Source organism: Poecilia reticulata, chromosome 17, assembly GCF_904066995.2.
Source record: "Poecilia reticulata chromosome 17, P_reticulata-male-v2, whole genome shotgun sequence".
NCBI lineage: Eukaryota > Metazoa > Chordata > Actinopteri > Cyprinodontiformes > Poeciliidae > Poecilia > Poecilia reticulata.
Window position 1 is genome coordinate 5,531,679 of NC_088846.1, and position 22,548 is coordinate 5,554,226.

The 22,548-nt window shown below is 38.9% G+C and overlaps 1 protein-coding gene across 4 annotated transcripts in view; it reads right to left on the minus strand.

Annotated features, from left to right (window-relative positions):
* Positions 1-22,548, minus strand: part of LOC103479018 (3',5'-cyclic-AMP phosphodiesterase 4B-like) — a 70,331-nt gene that overhangs the window by 7,932 nt on the left and 39,851 nt on the right. For all 4 annotated transcript variants that reach the window (XM_008433214.3, XM_008433215.3, XM_008433217.3 and 1 more), the window contains one exon: positions 6,217-6,329. In XM_008433214.3, coding sequence (XP_008431436.2) covers positions 6,217-6,329 — 113 coding nt within the window. The remainder of the gene's footprint in view (positions 1-6,216; positions 6,330-22,548) is intronic.

Sequence of the window (22,548 nt, forward strand, 5' to 3'; positions counted from 1 at the left end):
CTCAGCCCACCAGTCACAGAGATGCCTGAATGCCATAGCAACAGCAGCGTCACATGTTCCAGCTTTATCATTCCCACGGCGGCCCCCTCTCTGAATATAAGCCTCATCATATCAGAGCCGTAGATGGTGGGGCGCGTGTGAATGCTCTGCAGCAAGCCGAGCCTGACATGAATACAAATGGGAAATGTAAAAGCTACTAAATGGACGCTTTCAGTTCCTGCTACCTAACAGGAAACATGATCACATTAAAAGTCCCAGACAATAACAATAATGGTAACTGGAGACGCACCAATCAAGTAGCTATATCCTGCAGTTGGCAAATTTTCCCTGAACAATTGGAAAATGAATTTTTCCCCCCCTGTTTATTAAATGTATCAAAACTAATGTGATCTGATTAAGGTTAGGAAGTGTGTAATTTTTTTTAACTACTGTCAAATAAATCTTCAAATATTTACTGTGAATTTTCTCCTTTGTTATTAATTATAGCTCTTTGAAAAAAAACAATCTAATCAGTCAGGATTGTGATTGGCCGATCAGACGACAAAGGAAAGTAGAAAAATAGGTATCTGCCAGGAAAATCCCATCGGTCCATCTCTACTGTTAACATCCCGAAAAATGAAAGCTGCCTTCACCCAGTTTAAATAAAAAATAATCTCCCATTAGGGTCTCTTTATACTCAAACCAGTAGATCTGGTCTCTGAGGCGAACATCTTCCTGACAGAAAAACTTGAGCAACTCCATCAAGAAGCCGAAAAACACACACACACACACGCACGCACACACACACACACAGAAACACACACAGGTTGTTTGTGAAAATCAGTAAGTCCCTGGTGATCAAATGAAAAAAAAAAGACTGCACACTGAATGTGGTGGCTTTTACTTTGCAAAAATGGGGAAACTGTCACCAACTCTTCAAAGAGAAGAAATTGTGCAACTTTGAGGCAATAGTCGATAATTCAGGGTCGTGTAGTTCAGCTGGAACACGCAGTGCACACTGATGACATGTCAGATTGCCTAACGAGTTGCATTAATGTGTGCAAGATTTTACATCAGCAGGGAGTTCTCATACAAATGAAAAAATGGATCAAAAAAAGAAAAAGTAAAAGAAATTTTGCTTAAACAAAAGGATTTTTAGAAGAGATGGAATAATTGGACTAGTAAAAAGATTTGAAACTTTTCCTCGGAATATGTGCATGTCAATCAGCTGTTCCATGAAATCAGCTCTGAATGTCTGACACAAATTCTCACGATCAAGACCGAAACAAAGTTTTAACGAGAAGTTTCTATCCATGTTCAAAATAATTCATTCATTCTCTACTTAGTCTTTAAACACAGCAGACGGTACTCCAACGACAAAAATTAAACTCACCTTTTTCCAACTTGTGAACATCTCAAAGTTTCTCTTCTGCTTTTCAGAACAACATAGTCCCATTGTCACTTAAAAAACCCCAAAACCGACACGAAAGAAAAGTTCACAAAAGGCCCTAAAAAAAAAGTGACAAGTGTTCAGTCCAGTACAGATCGTTGTGCCTGCTTCTGCCTCTTATTCTCTCTTTTCTGATGTGGCGTCAGGCAGGAAACGTATAGTGATAAAATGCCCTGACTGACTGGGTAACACAGCCGAAGAGGAGGCCCCTGTCGCTCCTCCCCTCCTCATACAGGCCCGAGCATGTGCCCCCACCTACTTCCTTTTTACTTACCAGGGGTAATTCACTGAAGTCATTTACATCCTGCTTCCTCGCGTGGCCTCAGGCAAGCGGGCGGGCGGCCTACTGACATACCTGAGCACGCAACACAAAAGTCCCTAAGAACAAGTTCAGCCAAAAAGAAAAAAAAGGGCAGCGAAGTGGTGGAAATTTTCTAATGAGGAAAATGTATTCCTTTGGGAAGAGTTTGAACTGTTACGAGCAGGAAATACTGGAACTTGTAGAAGTAGCATGGGAACGTGTTGCAAAAACGCAGCTGCGCAATCTGACAAAGACCAAAGTGAGCCAATGTCGCCTCTGTCCCCCCGCGTGTGCAGATGTTTACGGTGTCAACACCCAGTGAACGATGTCCAACATGCTTTCACAGTTTAGCAACAGTAAAAGAAAAAAAAAAAACCCCAAAACAGGACATTTCCGAGAAGGTCTTTACGAGAATTACTTGAGAAAAGTTACAGTCAGAAACATGGGTTTGTTTACAGTAATTTAGTTTCTTTCCCATAAAGATTTAAAGGCACAATTTTTTTATTTATTTAATGACTAGTTAGCTCATCCGATCCCCTCACTACTCTGACAGTGAACCAGAATTGTAATTTAGTGTCCATTACGTCTGCAGACCCACTGCTGCATCTGTTTCAATAACTGTGTCATTTTTTCCCCCTTCGGAGGACAGCGGTGCTTCAAAGCTGGAGTGACCACACGTGAGTTAAAGTTTCCGACTCGCTCGTCTTTTGCCCGGGGTCTCGCTCGCACGCTAACCCGCAGGGCGCAGAAACTCCTCTAACTGAACTCAGATGGCGGTGTTTGTCCAAGGCCATCACCCGGCATCGGCCACAGGAGTGTGGCGAGGCTAATGATAGTGAGGGTCAGGGAAACGACTCGCCCTCTCCCCTTCTTAGGTCACCCTGACCAGGCAGGCGGTTAGCAGGGTGTGTGGTCCCCGTAAACCCCCCGGACACACCTGCGCCCTTGGACGCTGAAAACGGAGACGCCCCCGGCTTTGATTATGGGTTCAAATGCATCCTGCGGGTCAGGAAAGAAACAGGCTCTTTGTCAGTGCTCATGACGGATGCCCACCGTGCTGCTATAATGGTTGCGACTGGGAGGTACGCTTTGAGTGAAATGAATCTGTCTAATTCCTGGTGTTTTTGTAGGACTAACTGGGTTAGGGTAGATCCTGTAGTTAAACAACAAAAATCGCAGTGCAGAGTTACATTTAGTATGTACTTCTAATTAATATAAAACTGCAGTTAACCCTACAATTATTCACACCCCTGTCAGATTTAGTTTTAAAATAATTTTTATTTTTCACATTTTTCTAGTAACTGGAGCTACAGATTAGGGTGATAGCCAGGGCCAGACTTATACGGATGTGGGCCCCTGGGTTGGAAACTATTTTGGTGCCCAATTCACTAAAGAAAGAGTGATGAATTTTTATGATTGTTTTATCCTATTTAAGGTGTAATAATTACCTCATTGACATTACCTCATGTTTTTTTGACAGTTTCTACAGTAAGCAAAAAATAATGAATGCAAAGCATCATGGGTTATAGAAATAAAAATGGATGGCAACCCAACAAACTCTTACACCCTTTCATAATCACTCAACAAATCTCGGACAGTGATGAAACTGAAGAGTAACACGATAAACTGTTGACCTGTGCACTTTCAAAATCAGCATTGGTCAACAATGCCACTGTGCCTAACTAGGAAGCGGCGTTCCAGCAGGCTTCAACGACCTTCTGGCCATTGTCTTGCCAGCTCTAATGACGTAGTAGCCTTTAAAGACCAGACCTGTGTGCAAGCGCTGTTATTGTAGTCTGGAAAACCGGGAGCAAAGCAGAGGAGGCGGTAGGGGGTTCGGGGGGAGGGCAGAGGAAATAAAAAAAGACAGGAAGAAGGTGTCACGGTCACAGTCACCCATCATACGGTCTGACAACATCCCTCCCAATTCTAATCCTCCCTTTGACCACATGGACGACGAAATGGACAATACACCCGGCTGAGTGTTTATAATTTGACGCCGCCATAATGTCTGTACTTCCAGTGGAGAGGTTAGGTAATAAATTTAGTCATTTAGCTGAACTTTGTACAAATTATGCACACTTGTGCATCAAAGCAAAACTTGAAGCAATTAGTTCAACATGAACATCAGCATGTTTGTTTAGTTTTATCTTAATCAAATCATATGGCTGATATGAATTTTTATTATTGTAAAAACTTTTATTAGACTGGATTTACTCATGTGTCACAAATTATGGGAATGGATTCTGAGTATTTTAATCATTCAAGGAGGGAGTGCTTTTATGTTGTTGGCACTGATGTTTCTAAGAAAAAGATATCAACCTTACAAGATGTTCTCTGAAAGCATTGTTTAATTAAATGGTTTACAATTCTGGATTTCAAATAGCTTTCCTGGAATGTTTTCTCAGTAATATTGGTGATACCGTTAGCCTTAATGAGACACAACAGGCAATTCAAATATTGACTGCAAAAACCTAATATGGTAACATATTAACACGCTAATAAACAAAAGGTACAAGAATGTTTCATGTTTTGTTGCTCCAGTAAACCTCAGGAAGCTAATTCTTGAATATTGCCAGCAATGTCCTCTATGCTGTGTCTCTGGTGACAGCCCTCCACCCCCTTAAGTCAAAGTAGGGATCGGTATTTTGCCCGAGGAAAATGACATAAACTCTGACTGAAAAGTTCAGCTTTTCAGTCAGTGAGCTGCACTCCAGTGTTTTGCATGGGATGCAATTGTGTTTTTCAGAGTTTTTGGTACATTTTTACTTCACACATCTATTAAGCCACAAAGTAGCTGAAAGTCCATTACTTCATATTACAAAACTTTTGTAGTCAGCAATTAATTTGTTCTTTAAAAATAAATAAAGTAGGGTTAAACCTATTCATTTAGAGTTTCTTAGCGTCATCAGTAAGCAAGGACTTACCATGAAGCCTACATTAGCTTCACGGTTAACCTCAACTGAGCTGCCATAAGGGGGAATGTTGTTAGACTGTTTATGGGTAGGTTATCAGCAACAGTCAGAAAAAGTTCCAAAATTGTGAAAATGTCCCATCATACTGTACTATTGGCAAGCATGATGGATATGCATTGCAAATTGGCCATGCCCTATAAGTGCTACAGCAGGGTTCTTCAACGTGTGTTGCGTGTTGCCCAGAGAGGGGCGCAACTTGAGGAAAAGCAAGTTAAAAAGTAAAACGGTAATGGCAAAAAGTAACTGCAAGCATTGAGATAACTTCACCAAAACTAAGTCAGAGACAAAATGGATAGATTTTTAGTACCTAAAGCCTTGGTGAGTAAGGAGACAGAGCTTGGGCCAAGCAAAATAAACAAAAGACAGAAGCATGACCATGATTACTTAAAGCTGGGATTTTCATGGGCTGGGTCTGAAGATGCTCAACTACAATGAAAACAAAAAAATAAAATCATTGCTTATCTGGCTCAGGCTGCACAAAAAACAAACAAACAAAAAAATCACAACAGTATTGTTTAACATAGTAATGTCATTGATAGCAAAAGACAGATTTTTCTCAATTTTTCACTTCTTTTACAATAGTTTCTATTCTTGAGCTTTAGCATCTCAGTCGTTTAGCTTTATGCTGTGACTGGTGTAGACATGAGATTGTTAAAGTCTTTCCAAGATGCAACCGTTTGCAATTGCACATCTTGAAACTGATGATTGTAATTCTGTATATTGTGCAGCTTGACATACAAAACCTTGCTACTGTGTGAGTTGTTTAAATTTAGCAATATGTTCACACTGGCTTACTGACTTCAGACGTGTTTACTGCAGTTAATGCCTGTGCATGTGACTGCAAGTGACCTCAAATACTTTAACTTAAATTTGACCTTTCTTATAACATTTTCTCTTTAGCTAATTTGCTTAAGCATCTCAGTCGGATAAAGACAAAAGAGCCAATATGCACATCGCACTGGACTGAACGCTGCCTCTGTTCAACTATGACCATGTACCTTTGCAGTCAGCTGAAAAGCATGTCTGCAAATGAAATGTGACCATTTCCATGGAGCAGGACTTACACATCTTTAGATATAACAGGAAGCTTGTTGTTTATTATGTAAAATGCTCTATTCATGCTTCTCCTTTTTTTGTATCCGAGATCCCTAAAGTGATTTGCAAGTGCGTCAATGTGGTAGCAAACATTTTGCATATGCTGAGCATAACAACAACCACGCAGCAGATAGAGCAGTTACACAGAAGTGTGGAAGAGCGGAATTAAAATGGTCCTGTTATGATGATGTCAGTCTCAGAGTTTGGTTGTTCTTTAATGTTTCAGTGTTAAGGCACTATGGATTTAAACTGTAGAAGGACAGACTGAGACCGCAATCATATTATTTGTAAGTTTGAGCACAAAGAGAGACCAAAGCTCCCTCTCTTTGTTTAACTTTGAAATGAAACCCACATTTCCAACACAACACCTGAAACCAAAAGTTGGATAGTTCTGATGTAGACAGAAAGCATCCTACCTTGTTGGAGGCCATGTCGCTCACGGACCGGTAAGTCTGTATCGTCTCCAGCTGGTCCAGACACCAGTCCAGCTCCTCCATCGTCTCCATGGCCAGCTTCTGGTAGGACTCGTCTGCCAAGAGACACACGGACACGTAGTCAGGTCCGAGCGGATCCATGGCCGCGCTCGAGCCTGGCGATGGGGCGCGTGGCGGTCCGAGGGTAGCGGGATGGCCTGCAGTTCGCACGGGGGACTGGCCCGCGGAATGTCCGGAAGATGCCGAGGAAGTGGGGGATGGGTGCACAAGGAGCTCCTTCATCTCCGTAGAGCTCTATGCCGCCTCAGAGAGTTCAGGGAAGTTGGATTTTCCAGACAAACTGAGGGGAGAGTTATTTGTGTGCAGCCTCATTCTCCGTGTACCCCTTCTTCCCCTCGCACTGATGAACTCTGCAAACCCCCCCTCCCACTCTGTCTGGTTCCCCCACCCCTTCTCCTCAGCCACTCTCAATAACTTCTCCCCTTTTCATTGCTATTCGTCTGAACAAGTGGCGTGAAAGTTAGGAAGACCTTCTGCCTCCTACAGCCAACGTGCTTGAGACCCCACCATTGAACCACAAAGGACAGTGACTCTATATCTTTCCCCTCCTAAGGAGATGTTTGGATAAAAGAAAAACGTTCACTTTATTTTCACTCGCATGATGTTGTCTTTGTATTGTTTTTGTGAAAGTTATGTGGGTAAGAAGTTAAAAAGCACTTTGCCACTGCTTCAAAGAGAATTGACCCCGTTTCTTCCTCTCCTTATGACTTCCTTTCTGAAACATGAGGTCGGGCCTCTGCCTCGGCTGCAGCTCACGCCACCGTGAGCCTCACAAACGCCCTCTTTCCTCTCAAACCCTCTGGAAGGAAGGAAAAAATTTATATCAAACAGCAACACTTGTTTGCACAAGCAACATGAGAGGCAAATTTTCACTCCCCCCACTGACTGGGGGAAGCCAGGCTAGAGCCTTGCTTCTGCCAAAGAAACCAAAGCACTTCCTCTTTGGCCACAAACTTCTGCAAAACATGGAGTGGATCAGGAAAGAAACCCAAAAAAACACTGGATCGATGTTCGGTTTAATAGCTCTGCCGTTTCCAGCGATGACTCACATCTGCCAGGAGCGTGGGTACTTACAAGGAAAAAGACGGGTTTAAAAGAAATAAGATGTGCGCGAGTGTGAGGAAACAAAGAAAAGATGAAAATACAAAGGAAGAATTTCTGCAGGGAGGAACCGTTGAATGTGTCTGGATCTCCCTACCTTCCCTTTTTCGATGGAAAAGACTGATCTCTACTTCATAGGGCTTCACACATGGAAGGAATTTAGTCCATATGCTTAACACAACAAGACAGCCAGCGTGCTACTCTCAAATTTACGTCAATATAGCAGATCAAAGCCTTTCAAAGAGCAGTGATGGTGTACAGATTTTTTACCACCACTTTTTAACAAAGAACAGTAAAAAAAAAAAACTTCAGACATATTGCACAGCTGAGGAAGCCGCCCACTTTTAACTGTGATCAGAACAAGATGATGAGAATAATACTTCTAAACAATAAAGAAAGTGAAATTTCTGTAGTTTTTTTTTTTTTTTTTTACAAATTATGCCACAGTTATAACAGACAAAAGAACATTTGGTTATAAACTAGAGTACAAGCGGTTGGCAAGCTTCGCAGTCCAAATTATTCAAAGGAACCACATATTCTGAGTCAAAACTCTTAGAAACCGAGTAAAGCTTGATGCTTTCTGTTCAACGTTCCTTCTTTAAGCCAAATCTTGGTTTTATTCTGTTTGTACAGAATCAAAGTAGATTTAAGAATTTGGCTTTCAAATTGTCCTTGGGTGTCAATGAGTGTATGTATGGTTATTTGTTCTCTCTGTGTCTATGCTGAGGAAGGGCACCAGGCATCCCATCACAAGTATAGAAGGAAACAAAGAGAATACAAATTTTTCAGTAATCTAGGTTACTGGTTATTCTTTTCAACCCACTTTTTGGTTTGAAAGAATTTGTTCAATGTATATTTTTGTACAATAGCCAGTATGTTTAGTTATTTGACAGTGTTTTATTGTGCATATTCCATTTAAGCAAAAGTCTAGTTGGTTGTCTTTACATTTTAATAATTTTATCATATTTGTTGCAACGGTTGCAGTCGTTCAGTCTTGGCTGCAGGATGTCCCAGTTGTTAACACAGTCTTTCTGTAGAAAAAGGCTCTGGATTCTCTGTGGCATTTGGATGTTCTGTGAGTTTATACATGGGTATACTCCATGTGCTCTGGTTTCCTCAAAAATGAAAAAGGAAATAAAATGACTTTTAACTCAGAGGTAGGGTGTAACAATATGCAGGTGCTTGAGATGTGACTTGTAACAAAACCCTGTTGGAGGATGCCATCTATTTATTTAAATGCGAGCACTCAAAAAGTAAAAAAACAAAACAAAAAACTGTTGTATGATTCAGAATCAACAGAAAACTTGACCAGCGTTGGAGGAGATGACTCAAAGAAAAAGCAGGGGATATTCAGCAGTTGTTTCTTTCTGTCTAAAGCAGTGTTTTTCAACCACTGTGCCGCGGCACACTAGTGTACCGTGAGTGATCATCAGGTGTGCCATGGAAATTATCCAATTTCACCTACCATATTTTCCGGACTATAAGCTGCTACTTTTTTCCTACATTTTGAACATGGGGCTTTTCTGTGGATTTTTCTTCAACCACCAGGGGGCTCGTTAGCAGGAAGTGAATCATTGGAAGTCAAAATTGGAACGAGCTAATTTTCATTTAGAACAAGCACATGCTAGCAGCAGGCACGACAGAGAAATGTTTTCAAACTCATATGATGCAGCTTCTAAGTTGAGGAGTATCGATCTGGCAGTACAGGAGGGAAATAAAGCCAATGTATGTAAACTCGGCGAGAACAAAACCGGATTTGGAGACGGAGAACTGCGTCCTTAATATATCCAGCAGTTATTAGGACGCAGCCCTCTGCTGGGTTCTTACGGGAAACCGAGAGCGGCAGAAATACCAGCGGCCTGTAGCCTGGTGCGGCTGATATATGTAAGTTTCCAGGAGGTGGTTAAATAAATGTGAAGGCGTGGTTCATAGTGTGGTGAGCTCATAGTCTAGAAAATACGGTAATTGGTCTTAAAAGATTTTTCGAAAACGAATTCATTATCTGCAAATAATGCCATCTTTGAGTGTCTTTGCTGTAGTAGTGACTAGCGGCGTAATCATATAATTTTATTATCACTAGATGGCAGTAGGTACAGAGCATTTTACATCAAAACAAGAGAATTAGTGATGCATGAATGTTACTGCATTCATGCATCACACACGACAATGTTGTGGCACTGTTCAGGTGTATTTTTGAAGTGGACATGTTAAGTGCAATTTCAAATAAGAAATGTAAAATATGATAAAAATACATTTTTGTGTTTATTTGATTCCTATTCAAGACACTTTGATAAGAATGACTATATATGTCATATAGGCGGCAAGAGTATCTTTGTTTACATTTTGGTTGGTGGTGTGCCTCATGATTTTTTCAAGTAAAACAATGTACCTTGGCTCAAAAAAGGTTGAAAAACACTGGTCTAAAGAACGCCTGAAGCCATCATTCTCTAACTGGAGTTGTGTAATAATTATATGTCTGAGCTGAACTTCAAAAGAAAAACCAAGTAACACACAAACATGCACACACACACACTGAGTTGATGGAGTGCTGAACCAATCATCACCTTCGGCTGATCATAAATGCAAAGCTAAATGGACTGACATTTCACAGAATCACCAGTCAACGATGGAGTGACGCACGATCAGTTTGACAAACCTGCTCCCAGACAGGTACTTTTCCAGCCTGTTTCTTTTTTCTTTCCTTTTTCAGTGGAAGTCGATTTTTTTGGGAGGCAGTAATGTTTTAGCCACATGCTGAAACCTGCAAAGAGGACAACAGACCTCAGTGTGCAGACAGACCCTGTCTGCATCGGCGCTCTCCTTCACTCCCTTCGAGGACCACAAAACAGCTTCTGTAAGAGTCATCAACTGCACTAACGACCAGGGCTGGGTCCAGGCCTTCGGTCCCACCAAGACACCTTCCCCTTACATCCTTTTCACCCTCACCAAGTCTCAAACATCAAACTATCTACAGCTTCTTTTCATCAATAATGCTATTCTAACATCTAGAGTAGAGTTTTCCCTGCAGTATACGTATTAAAACATCACAAAAAGTATATTTCCTTATGTCTAAATGAAAGTACACCCCCTCTTTATTCAGACCTTTTACATATCAGGATATAATAAACTAACTACAATTGTACAAAAGTAGACTTCACAATATTTAGGCTACACAGTGGTGCACTCTAAATTTGCTTAATTGCTCACAAGGTAGTTTGGGCCAAGCTTCAGCTGTAGGACAGACACATTTGATTGTACAATACTTTGGTATAGAGAGGAATTAATCATTAGTTGCATTTACATTTATCATATTAAATTAAGAAACTTAACAGAAATATGTCAGTTCAGAAAAAGAACAAACAAAAAATCTCCCGAAATGCGATGGAAACATGTTTGTGCTAGGATGACTTTGTAAAAATGCAATAGAAATCTTTTTTGTGTCGCACAAGTCACATGATTAACAACCAGATGTCACTATTGGCGAAAAGACAAGGATGATGGCGTGTGTACAAACACATTTACATGCCATTTTAATTGTTACTTATTCAATGGAAATACCACAATTGCAAAATTGTGTTTTTTTCCCAACATTAGCAGAATATCGACAAATGTTGCCACACATTTGTTATGGAAACTCAATGACTGCCGGACTCCAATCATCATGCTTCCACCACTGTGCTTAGCATTTAGTGCAAGCTAATATTTAGTTTTTATTTTTCCACCATGCCATCATTGCTAAACATCTTTCCGTTAGTCAAAAGTGTATTGTTCCAGATAAAACTTTGCCATATAACGCTCACAATAAAGTACAGTACCTCTTCCATAAAAAGCCGAAGTTGTTCTATTTCTGCTCTAAAGAATTTCAATATTTAAGGTATTACTTATATGTTTATAATTGTCTTATGTCATTCTCTTCAGCAACACACCAGGAAATGTTGGCAACTGTCTTAAATTTTTCCACTTGTAAATGTTGTTTTTCCCTGAACTTTGATGAACTTCAAAAAGTTCGGCTCTATAACCCGTTCAAGATTTATGGATTGCAACAATTACATCTTATGTCATGCCTCCCGTTTTTCCCTACGTGCGATAACAAATGACCCCAGGAAAACCTGCCAAAAGTCCAGCTTTCAGGTGGTTTTCTTTGCTGATGATCAATCAAACGAACATGATTAGTTTTCCACATGCAGCGTCTTCATTTTGGCTTTGCTAAGCGAAGACAGTCAATTTAGATCTTTTCAACATCTGGAAATCATTTTTACTAATGTGAGATTATGGTAAAGTCCTTTAATAGAGAACAGATTATTTTGTTGCCATGATTTTATGCCACAGTCATTCATTTAAAACACTTTTTGGAGTTACCCAAAATGTACCTTCATACGAAAAGAGCAATAAAGATGTAGAGCCATTTTCAAGATGTCTTATTTAACAAAGCTTATTGGTACCATAAGCATGAACACGACACTCCTGACCTAGTTTATGTACTCTGGCTCCCTCTCTAATTCTGAATTTATTTGAAGATAATGCTGACTGTATTTAGGAATCTAAACAGGCATACTTACGTATCAGTGAACTAAATTAGTCAGTGTGCTACAGAGCTCTCAGATCAACATATTTTTTTATTTTCTCTGCAGGTCCCTTGATCCTGTTCCAGGCACATCCAAGGGTGAAAGTAGTTTTAAATTCTTGGGGGTACTATGACCAAACAGCCCACTGGCTGCAATGTTGACACCTTGAGATGTCATGAGACCTAAACTCTGAACATCATGGCATGGAGTGCATCCCACTTTTCCATGTCTGGCATATAACCATTCATTTTAGCTTTTAAACTGGTTATATTGATCCTGTGTCCAGACAGAGGGATAATCAGTAGCCCAGCATCATGATTGTTCTGAAGATCCTGCAGCTTCCACTTCTCTTCCTAACATGGCGCCTCCTCACCCTGACTCTCATACTGACAGGAGGAACCACAGAGCTCTGTTAGGTTAAAGCACATCTTCTGAAGTTGGGATATTTTTCCTCCAACAAGTTCCAGAGGAATCACCTCAAACCAGATGTTGGACTGGATTTTATTTCAATGTCATTTGTTAGAGCCTGTTGTTAAGAGCCTCATTTTCAACAGTGGAGCTATAAAGGTTGAAAAAGGTTATCATTTTGGAGAAAGTCTCATTAACATCAGTATTTCCACTAAATAAGAGGCAAAAAACAAAATTGTTTGATAAAGGACAAGCCTCTCAGACTCTGAGCCTTACAGCACCAAACAATTTTTTTATATTAGACAATTAATTTAATTTCACATAATTATCGTGGAAGAAGCCATTTGTTTGTTAAATACTTAATGAATTATATATACCGTGTCTGATGTTTGTTGCTAATGATGTATACTCACAAAGAACGAGGTCCAAGTTTGTTGTTTATTGAACGTTCAGAAACTACAGAAATATAACATTCAGTCCATTACGAAATTAGGTTTGCAGGCTTGATATTTATTTTGCGATCATTAATAAAACTCTCATGAACACAGCGGTGATTAGTTAATTTTAAACTCCTGCTCTGCTAGTTATTTTTGTAATGGAACCGAAATGCACAGAATTGTGCAATACCTCGTTGAAACAATAATTACTGAGGTTGTTCGTTGGGTCATTAATTTGAACATGTTTTGTTGATTTTGTTGTTGTTCTTTCATAAAGTTACAAACGTTTTAAGCGAGTCAGAGGAGGACGTGCTGCTCTCAGCGTCCTGGCGGCGTTCAGTTTGTCACCTAATGCCGAGATCGACTCAAAACCTTCCGCGATCGACTTATTGTAGCCCTGCTCTAGTAAAAAACAGTTCAGAAACAATATGAAATGAGAAAAAAGGTATTCATTAACTGATTAAGTCGTGTTTTAGATTGTTCTTGAAAAACTAATCAGTCACGGCTGATTAGTGGGTGAACTCACGGCTGCACAGTGAACCCATTCATGTTTTACAGCAGACAGCCGCTCCCCTCTCTTGCAGGTACTGCGTACCCCCGCTAAATCTTTTAGGGGTACGCAGTACCCTGCCGTACCCCCTTACTTTCACCCCTGGGCGCCTGAGAGACAGGTTTATACATTTTTGGAACCAGCCCTTACATTCATTTAAGTTGAAGCAAAAAAAATTGGGCATTTCCCGCCTACTGGAGACTATTTTCAACAATTATCTTATTTATTTTGAAAATCTGTTTAAAATTTCACTTTATTTTATCAATTATTTCCCCATTGAGTTTTTTTTTTTACTTTTTTGCTCCATAATTAAAAGGTACTTAATCACTTCCATCCCCGTTTTGTTACTAATGTATCTTGACTGTGAGATAAAACAATCTAAGTCTCTTTCTGCATATAAAAGAAATGTGAAAATTATGTTGAAGCGAAATGCCATTAAATAAGCTGACGTTTTGTTGTCTATTTTTTCATTGTTTGTGTATTAGCATTATGTCTGCAGATGTAAGTTTGCACTTTTCATTCATGATTTCTTTTAATTGCTACATGAACTATTCATATTGAATAATGAGTGAACGAAATAAAAACTAAAATGAAATGTGGTGCATAATTTAATTGGAACTGGAACTAGAGTAACCAACAGAAATATACAGTTGATTATCATGAGAGCCAGTTTTTCAAGAATGAGTGATATTTAGTTAAATTTTAAAGGGCTTAAAATTTGCCCGTTGCTTTTGTTTGTGAACTGAGTCACATCAGTTGAGAAGTTGTCATTAGCAGTTTTTAAAAAATGTTTGACGTAAACCTGAGGTTGCTAATTAGTAATGATTCAGTGACTTACATGACTAATACGGATTGAGTTGTTTTTATTCAAAAGTAAGCCAAGGCAAAACATGGTCAGTTTTCAACACAAGGCTGAAACTACCAGGACTGAAAAAACTTCCTGTTTTGTTTTGTTTTTAAAAATGCATTTCCAGAAACTTGCACAGGAGGATCGGACTGCTAGTAATCACTTATTGTGAACATGTAGGACCTGCAGCCTTGAGTCACCGTCCTCTGATTAAATCTAAATACCGCTAAGCTATCAGCACGTATGCAAACAGTCCCATTCTCCATCACATCTCCAAGGATAATGCAAACCCTTTGACGACAATACATGCAACGCTTTCACACTGTTATGACTTTGCAGAGCTGGATATGGAGGAGTGTGTGTCTCTGTGTGTGTGTTAGTGTGTTAAAGGGAGGTGTTGGGGTGGTTTAATGATTCACTGGTTTACAATGATTTACAGTTGCATCACCCCACATCTACGTCAGTACATCCACATAAGTCAGAGGGGAAAAATAGGTTTTGCAATTATATTTTAAATGTAACACAAAACAAAAAATTATCCGCAGTGAGACTTCAACCTGCTCTATGAGTGAAAAGTCAGCTTGGAGTCCACGTGATGGGGAAACGTGCAATTTTAAAGATCTTGGAAGAGATTGCAAACTTGCCTACAGCAATGTTGCTCGCTCTCAACAAAGCTTGTGCCAATCATTTTCTTTGTGTGTTGGTTTAAGAAAACGAGTAAGTGTCTTGCTCTATATTCAAATATCTTCTATTGGTTTGGAACATGTCATAGAATTTAAAATGTATATTTCTAAATGCACAGACAAAAGTGTAGAGGAAAAATGAGAGACAACAGTTGTATTTCAGTTTAATTGAGCTAAATGCACTAATGTTATTTAGTATTCTTTAATCCCTAAATGTTGAAACTAATAATTGTGAGAAAAAATAAGTTTGGAGCAGATTGAAATAAGCTTCCTGTCACTTTTAATTGTTTCAGTTTCTTAAGAACCTGATGGACATTAAAATAAAAAAGTCGATTCAACCTTGAAACCCTCCGTCAATCATTTCCTCACAAACAACTGTCACTGATTAAGTTTCTGCATAGTTTACAACTCTGATATTATCTCTTCAGCTATCAAAACAAAAAGCTTTCAACACACACACACATGCACGCACACACAAATGTGCCCCATGAGGACCTGTCTGACGGCTCCTTCACAATGCTCCATGGAGCCGTTTTGGCACGGGGAAGTTTGAGGGATGGGTCGAGCTGAAGTTTATGACTGTGCTGACGTCAATGGCATAATTCAAATACTTAAGCAGGCAGCTTGCTCTCAGCCCGCCAGATCCTTTCCTTTGGCTGAGGCTCCGGAAAATGTGAAATGGATTCCCGCTGTGGAGCAGAGTGGCTGCTGCAGGCATTAGTAGAGACCGCTGGCCAGACTGAATGTGACGGATCAGCTCGGTTCTGACCGTCAGGCGCGCAGCAAAGCGACTGCTCAGCTGTCTGTCTGTCTGTCAAACAACCCATTCATATGTTGTCTATGAAAACCCATTTACAAGAACTCTTTAAAAACAATAAATTGTGTATCGTTTTTCTATATATTTGAACTTTTATTTGAAAAAAAACAAAAAGGATCAAATAGCATAATGAGGCTATTTTTCTTCCCAGAATTAAAAAATTGTTCATATTTATTTAAACACTGACGCAGAGATGCATCTGTTGCATTGTGATGAGGCCTACTTCATGTTACCATCCTAAGCAACCATTCCCCGAGTTAAAAAGCAATTGTGATTTTGAAAAATCTGTTTTCAATTTCACCACATGCACTGAGACCCGACTAAAGCTCACATGTAAATTCAAAAACGACTTGAACAGCACCTGTGTGACAACATAAAGTAGGTTGACGGATCTTAAAAAGCATCAAGTGAAATTAAAGAAACAAAGCCGCAGATATCTCAGTGAATCACAGTGACAGATAATACCTGCAAATGTTTTCACAATGAATCAAAAAACATTCAATCCCTGGCAGTTTTCTACTGGATCTTATTATGGAAAATGAAAAAGATGCAGGATTATTATAGCACCTAAAACACTGATTCGGATTGCATTTATTTCATCTTTACCTGTCCAGAGCTTTAAATTAACTTTTATTCCTGTATTGGACAGTGGATTATAGGGTGAACTGAATCACGCTAACCCTACACAATATTATTTTTCTTTTTGTTTGTTTAAAAATTTCTTGAGGTCTAAAAATGGGGGATGTTTGCTCCCCAACTTTTAGAACCTTTGAGGATCTCAGGAAACTATTCAACTACTCAGAACTCTGTTTCTCTCTTTTATTATGGGAAATTCTGATGCAAAATTCTCAAGTGTTCTCGATAATTGTTAAATGAATCGCCAAACAAACCTACTTTGTAGAAGGATAAGATCATTCCTACTTAAAAGAGCACTTATAATTTGTCGTGCCTCTAAAACCAACTGTTTTATGTACTTAAAGTATATTTCACTCTAAATATTCCACATGCAGCTTAAAGAAAAAACAAAACACTACAGCTCAAACTATTGTGTTTGAACATTCTGCAGTTTCGGATAAGTCATTCATAACTTGCTTCAGAGCATGTTTACAAAAAGACACAAAAGATTAATGAGTAATCACCATTGTGTGCGGCCCCACGCCCCGGACAGTTTACGCACAAAGTCAAGTATCGACCTTTATTAAGAATGTTAACCTCTTCATTTCAGTCACTGTCATTTCCTTTAGATCTATCACTTTTATCCTTAAGCGAAAAAAGTAAAAAAAAAAAAGAAAGTAATTAATATTCTTAATCAGTTTGACTTGCTTATCAAAAGTACGTAAGGGAAATAAATTTTATTTCATTATTTAATGCATCAGGGCAGCATGAGGGATTTTCCACCAGACTGGTTTCATCGCTAAAATAAGGTTAAAGCGAGAGTTGGTGTTATGAAACAAAACAAAAAAAAAAACAATAAAAGAAAAAAAAAAACAATAAAAACAATTAGGAACCGGTTGGGTATTTCTTTCCTTAAGCAGAAATCTGTGTGGATGCCAAGTAATTGCGTCATTGCATACGTACGTATTTTCTGGTAAATGCTCCTCCCTCTGTTGTATTGTGTCTCTTTGAAAAGGATCAAATGCATTTCAACACAAATGACTGTATTTAGGTGTCATCTCATACTCATGGATTTCTCGACATTACCCACATTATCAGTGCAATGCGACCAAAATTTGAGCCATGTGACATTTCTAAGGAAATCTGCAAACAGCAGTGACATGTTTAGATTTAAGCCCCATTGTAGAAGCACCGGGGGGCGATACGGCTGCACGATAAATCTAGTTTATCGATTGATTGAATTTTTGGTTTCTGAAGATTTTAACTTTTGGAAAAATCCAGTGCACTCAGTGGGTTCCATAGTTTGGAGTGATATCAGTTCACCCAAGACGGCAATCTTGTTTGACAAGCGTGTTTAACAGTTTATTATTTGAACTTTGAATTTAAGTCAACTCTACAACGAAATACTAAGGTCAGGCTAAAAAAAATGAAATCATGTCACAAGAATAGAGCCGGAGTCATAGGTGAAAATTTGTATTATTACTTGAATGAAGTTGTTATTTTTGAAGAATAAAGGAGTAATTTTAAGAGAACTCCAACACACACAAAAAATTATTATTCAAGCTTTTGAATTGAACCTGAGGTCAAGTTTTTTTTTTTTTTCCTTCGCCGGATCTCCAAATCACTTCCTGTCTTCACTGTTCTACATGCTAACAACTTCAGCTAATAAAATGACAAGTCAAAGATAAAAGATCAGTTGTTTAATTTGGATGAAACAACTGAAGTGCAAAAAAAATTGGTATTTATTTATTTGCCTTTTCTTCAAGACTTTAACTATGGTGTTCTGGTATTGTCAATAATGTCTTCTAATGACACATAATTACCCAGTGATATTTTCTAACTTTCTGTCAACTTTAAACATTTTTTAACTCTAAAACATGTTGGTGGACTCCCCCAGCGTCCCTACCACCAGGCTTAGCAAAGGAAACGCTGACGTATGGTGTAGTTGGTAGAGTTGTCTTGCAATCAGAAAGTTGTAGGCAGTGGCGCAAAAAGTGGGTATGCAGCACATGCAACGCATAGGGGCGCTGCACCAGAGGGGGCGTCAAAACCCCGTCTGGAGGGGGCAGTGCGCCGATGATGTCTTTGCATACACTTCAGCCTTACGCCCTACCCTTACGCTCCTTCACCTCGCGCAAATAACGGGGTAAATGTAGCGAGCTCTACCTTTCACGTGTCTTCGTCTGGCGGGGTGGTAGAGCAAGCGTATGTTTTCTAAGCTCCTTCACCCTTACGTACCTTCCTTCGGGGTGGTGGGGGGGTTGATGTTTTTGCATCCACTTGAATAATATGTAGTTGCGACCCTGGTTCAATTCCAGCTTTTCCTCATCACAGGTCGCTGATCCCCTGGGCCAGGCGATTAACTCAAAGTTGCCCCGTTGCGTATGTCGATGTATATATGTGTGTGCATCTGAAAGTGTGACTGGGTGAATGTGACTAGAAAAGTGCTATAAACCTTCAGTCCATTGATGATTCATAAAGTCAACTGAAACTGATTATGGAGTGAACATAAAAATCTAATTTAACTCGGTGAAGAAGCATTGTTTTATCTGGTGCTGACGTTGGATCAACAGTGGTAAAAACAGAAGGAAGTGGGGCCACAGCGCGGTGACCCACATTCTGCACAAGAACTGCTTTAGTGGATATGAAACAGCATTTCTTCAATGTTTTATGACATGACTTTGAGCAGGAAAACTAATAATCTGTAATCCCTTGTTTCTCAATTCACTTCTAAAGACTTTCAGCCCACTAATCTTGAGAATGTCGCTTCATCACTTATAGCCAAACATTTTCACTTCTGTCCAGCTGGCATTGTCTTGGAAGTCTTCTGACAAGCATTCGAGTCATTTTCTTCAAAACAAGCCATACTCAGACACCGAGTTGTTTTAAGCCAACTGTTAATGGGCTAACTAAAGCTTTGATCCGAGATGAAGCCCTTAAGATTATTTGCAATGTCTCTGAACATAAAACGATCTGATAAGTATCTTAAATGCATCTCTGAAGATAATAAGACTCCAAATTGTTGCAAAATACCCGATAACCAGTTACAGATTGACAGGAAGCAAGAACTGAGTCTTTCAAATTAGCTTTGGATAAGAAGTGCCATTATGGAATGTCATTTACAGAGGCTACACTTTTCTGATTTTAGGATAAGGGAAAATTGTGGAACGTTTTTAATTCAAAACAATCTTGGAACTAAAACGGGTCTACATTCATTTTTCCATTTGATATAACTGAGCTAGAAGCTTGGATTCAGACGATATTGGTTATACGGTATGTGGACATAAAAGGGAACAGCTGCCCAACTTTTTACAACAGAAACAGCTTAACAACACTAGAACCTCATTTCAATGGTAAAACATAAGAAACCAAACCAAACATCAGAACCGGCATAAAATTAGAAAAATAGGGGTTTTGTTTTTAAAAATGTCAATGTTTTTGTTGTGGGGTTTTGTTCTGAGGTTTTTCCCCAGTAAAAACTTACAAGCAACATTTATCTTCACTTTCAATAAACAGCTTAATTTTCCAGCTACTAGCTAGCCAAAGTGCATCAATAATAAAGCTGCCCTGTTGAAATGATTCCAGTCTCAAACAATGAAAAAACAGTTCATGCATTTAGTTATTTAGAAGGAATTGTTAGATTATTGTCTGTAGTAAAACACACTAGAGATGTATTAAATGAGCAGAGTAAGCTGTTGAACCAGATAGTAAAAATCAACTAGAATCTGGTCACTTGCTATGATGTTTTTGTATTTTTGGTAGCAGACGTTTACGCTGCCCAGACACTTTTAACATGTTCCATTCGGTACTATACGTTTTCAATGGGAAGGTCTCTGGTACAGACCTCATAAAACCTACTAGCAGTCTTCTGTGTAGATAAAAATCTGACACCCACTGTATAAATTTTGAAGTACAAGTCAATTCAAAGACATAATTAATCCCAGAGGGAACATAAACGTTGTTTTAACTCATATGATTCTCTTCAAAGAGTTGTTGTAGATGCAAATGACGTTGTGGCTGATGTGCTTTCAAAATGTTACACTTTTAAATGTTAGTTTTTATTTATGTCCAATATATTCAGTGATGGAATAAAACTGCATCCACATGCAGGTTCGCTAATAAAGCAGGTGAAGAAATTACTCCAAGTTGTAAAAAGTGGTGAAGCACGCTTGTGTTTTTGCTCCGTAAGGTTTTGAACTAATACAAATCTAATAACAATGAAATAAAACGCGCTTTATCTCAGTGTGTTCTCCAACATTTATATAAATGTAAATTAATTCAGAAGGTTTTAATGATACAAATGCACTTTATCGCTCTCACTTAGCATGAATCAGATTAAATACTGTAGTAAACTGAGCGTCATCATGCTATTCAGGTAGAACATCAGCATGCAGAACCCTGCAGACGTCATGGACGTCTGTGTTACACAGGCTTTAGAAAGGTTTTCACTGGAGGATGAATTCCGTCTAGTTTATCACATTTTGTAACATAATGAAGTGCCCGAGTCATGCTGCTTGTTTTTAGCTAACTCACATTCTAATTAAGCAGCATCAGTAGCCATCAAGCATTAAATATATGGTGTGAGAGCTGGAAATACGTGAGAAAAACCTGGCTGGGATGTGAACAAAGTTGAAAAGAAAATTGCACCAATCAGCACCTTCCTATCTGTCAAGATATTAATGAAAAAAAGCCCCAAGTGCCACGGGATTTAAAAAAAAATTTTCAACGTTGAAGAAAGAATGATTAAAAAAACAGTTTATAGAAAAACAGAGCAGCAACTGTAAGATGAACCTAGCACTCGGATGTATTAATTTGTTCAGGTTCTTGTAACAACTTAAGTTTATGTGTTTTCATATAATGGAGAATATCATTTTCAAATTAACAACTTTTATTTCACTGAAAAAACAAAATCTTATTAAGTATATCTGGTTTAGTTTCGAGAGACAAAACTAACTTACAAGTAACTTTCATCAGGCTATTGGAGATTGTTTTAAGTCAGTATTTCCTTAATATTGATGAAAATCAACTAATTCCACTGGCAAGTTTTCCATTTATAATGATTAGAAAATGTCTTTTTATAAGTAAAAAAATAATTGCCAGTGGAGCTTGTTTTTTTTCATCAATATTTAAGAATTACTGACCTAAAACAATGTCCTAACATTTGCTGAGAAGTCACTTGAAAATCACTACACTTGAAATAAGACAAAACTAAGATATTTGCACTAGAAACTATACCCATAATATTTGGTAAGACTTTGCTTTTGCAGCGTACTTCAATTAAGAAAACAAAAAAAGGGTCAACATGACATACTAGTACACAAAGTATCAGAAAAAAAAGATCAGACTGTGCCTCCCTGACCGTTCTTCAGCTGGTATTGACTGAAACGTTTAACTCCTCAGGCTCTGATTAACTGATTAAAACGTTTATTTGCTGCAATCATTTTTACTCCATGAGCCGGAGGCCGGTCAGTCATGACAACACTTAGTTCATACAAGTCATAACCTTTTCCTCAATAATTCAATTCTGATGCTTGGAGACGTCAAGTTCTGTTTTCCCCACTAAAGTAGAATTTATCGGGGATCATTTGGAGCAAAGCCTCTAATCTGAATCAGTCGGGGAAGAGTGAGTCCTTTGTTGGCTTCCAGCTCACGAGACTGCGTGTGATGGAGCCTGTTAGGCATTTGGCGAACTGCGACGTGATCCACTAAACCCCACAACCCTCCAATCCTTCCCGCCTCACGTTACAAGAGTAAGATGTTTAACAAGGTGAAAAGCCTGTAGTGACGCATTTGGTGCTGAGCTGATTTTATTGTAACCCCTGATTCTCGTTTGAAGTCTATAAAAGCACTTTCACCCACTGGCCAAGGTCATGTTTCTACTTCTTTTGATCATTTCATTTATTAGCCTCTTGTGCTGTGTCTGACTTGTAGGTTCAGAACTTTAACAGTCTGGAGTTGGGGTGACTTTATCTCATATTTGGATTTTGTTTTAGTCTTCCTTTCAGGCTTACATATTTAAAAAAAAAAAGGTATCGAACGTTTCAACTGAACACACTGGTAACTCAAAAAGACACAAAACGGTATCTTTCCAAGCCAAACAGTTTTGGGGAAAAACCCACAAAGAAAGCAGCCCGTCAGTAGAGGATTGAACAATTTCTTTCCATGTGATAAGTCTAGAAAACATTCGCCTTGGACGGTTATTTTATTCCCCCCCCCCCTCTATCTCCACAG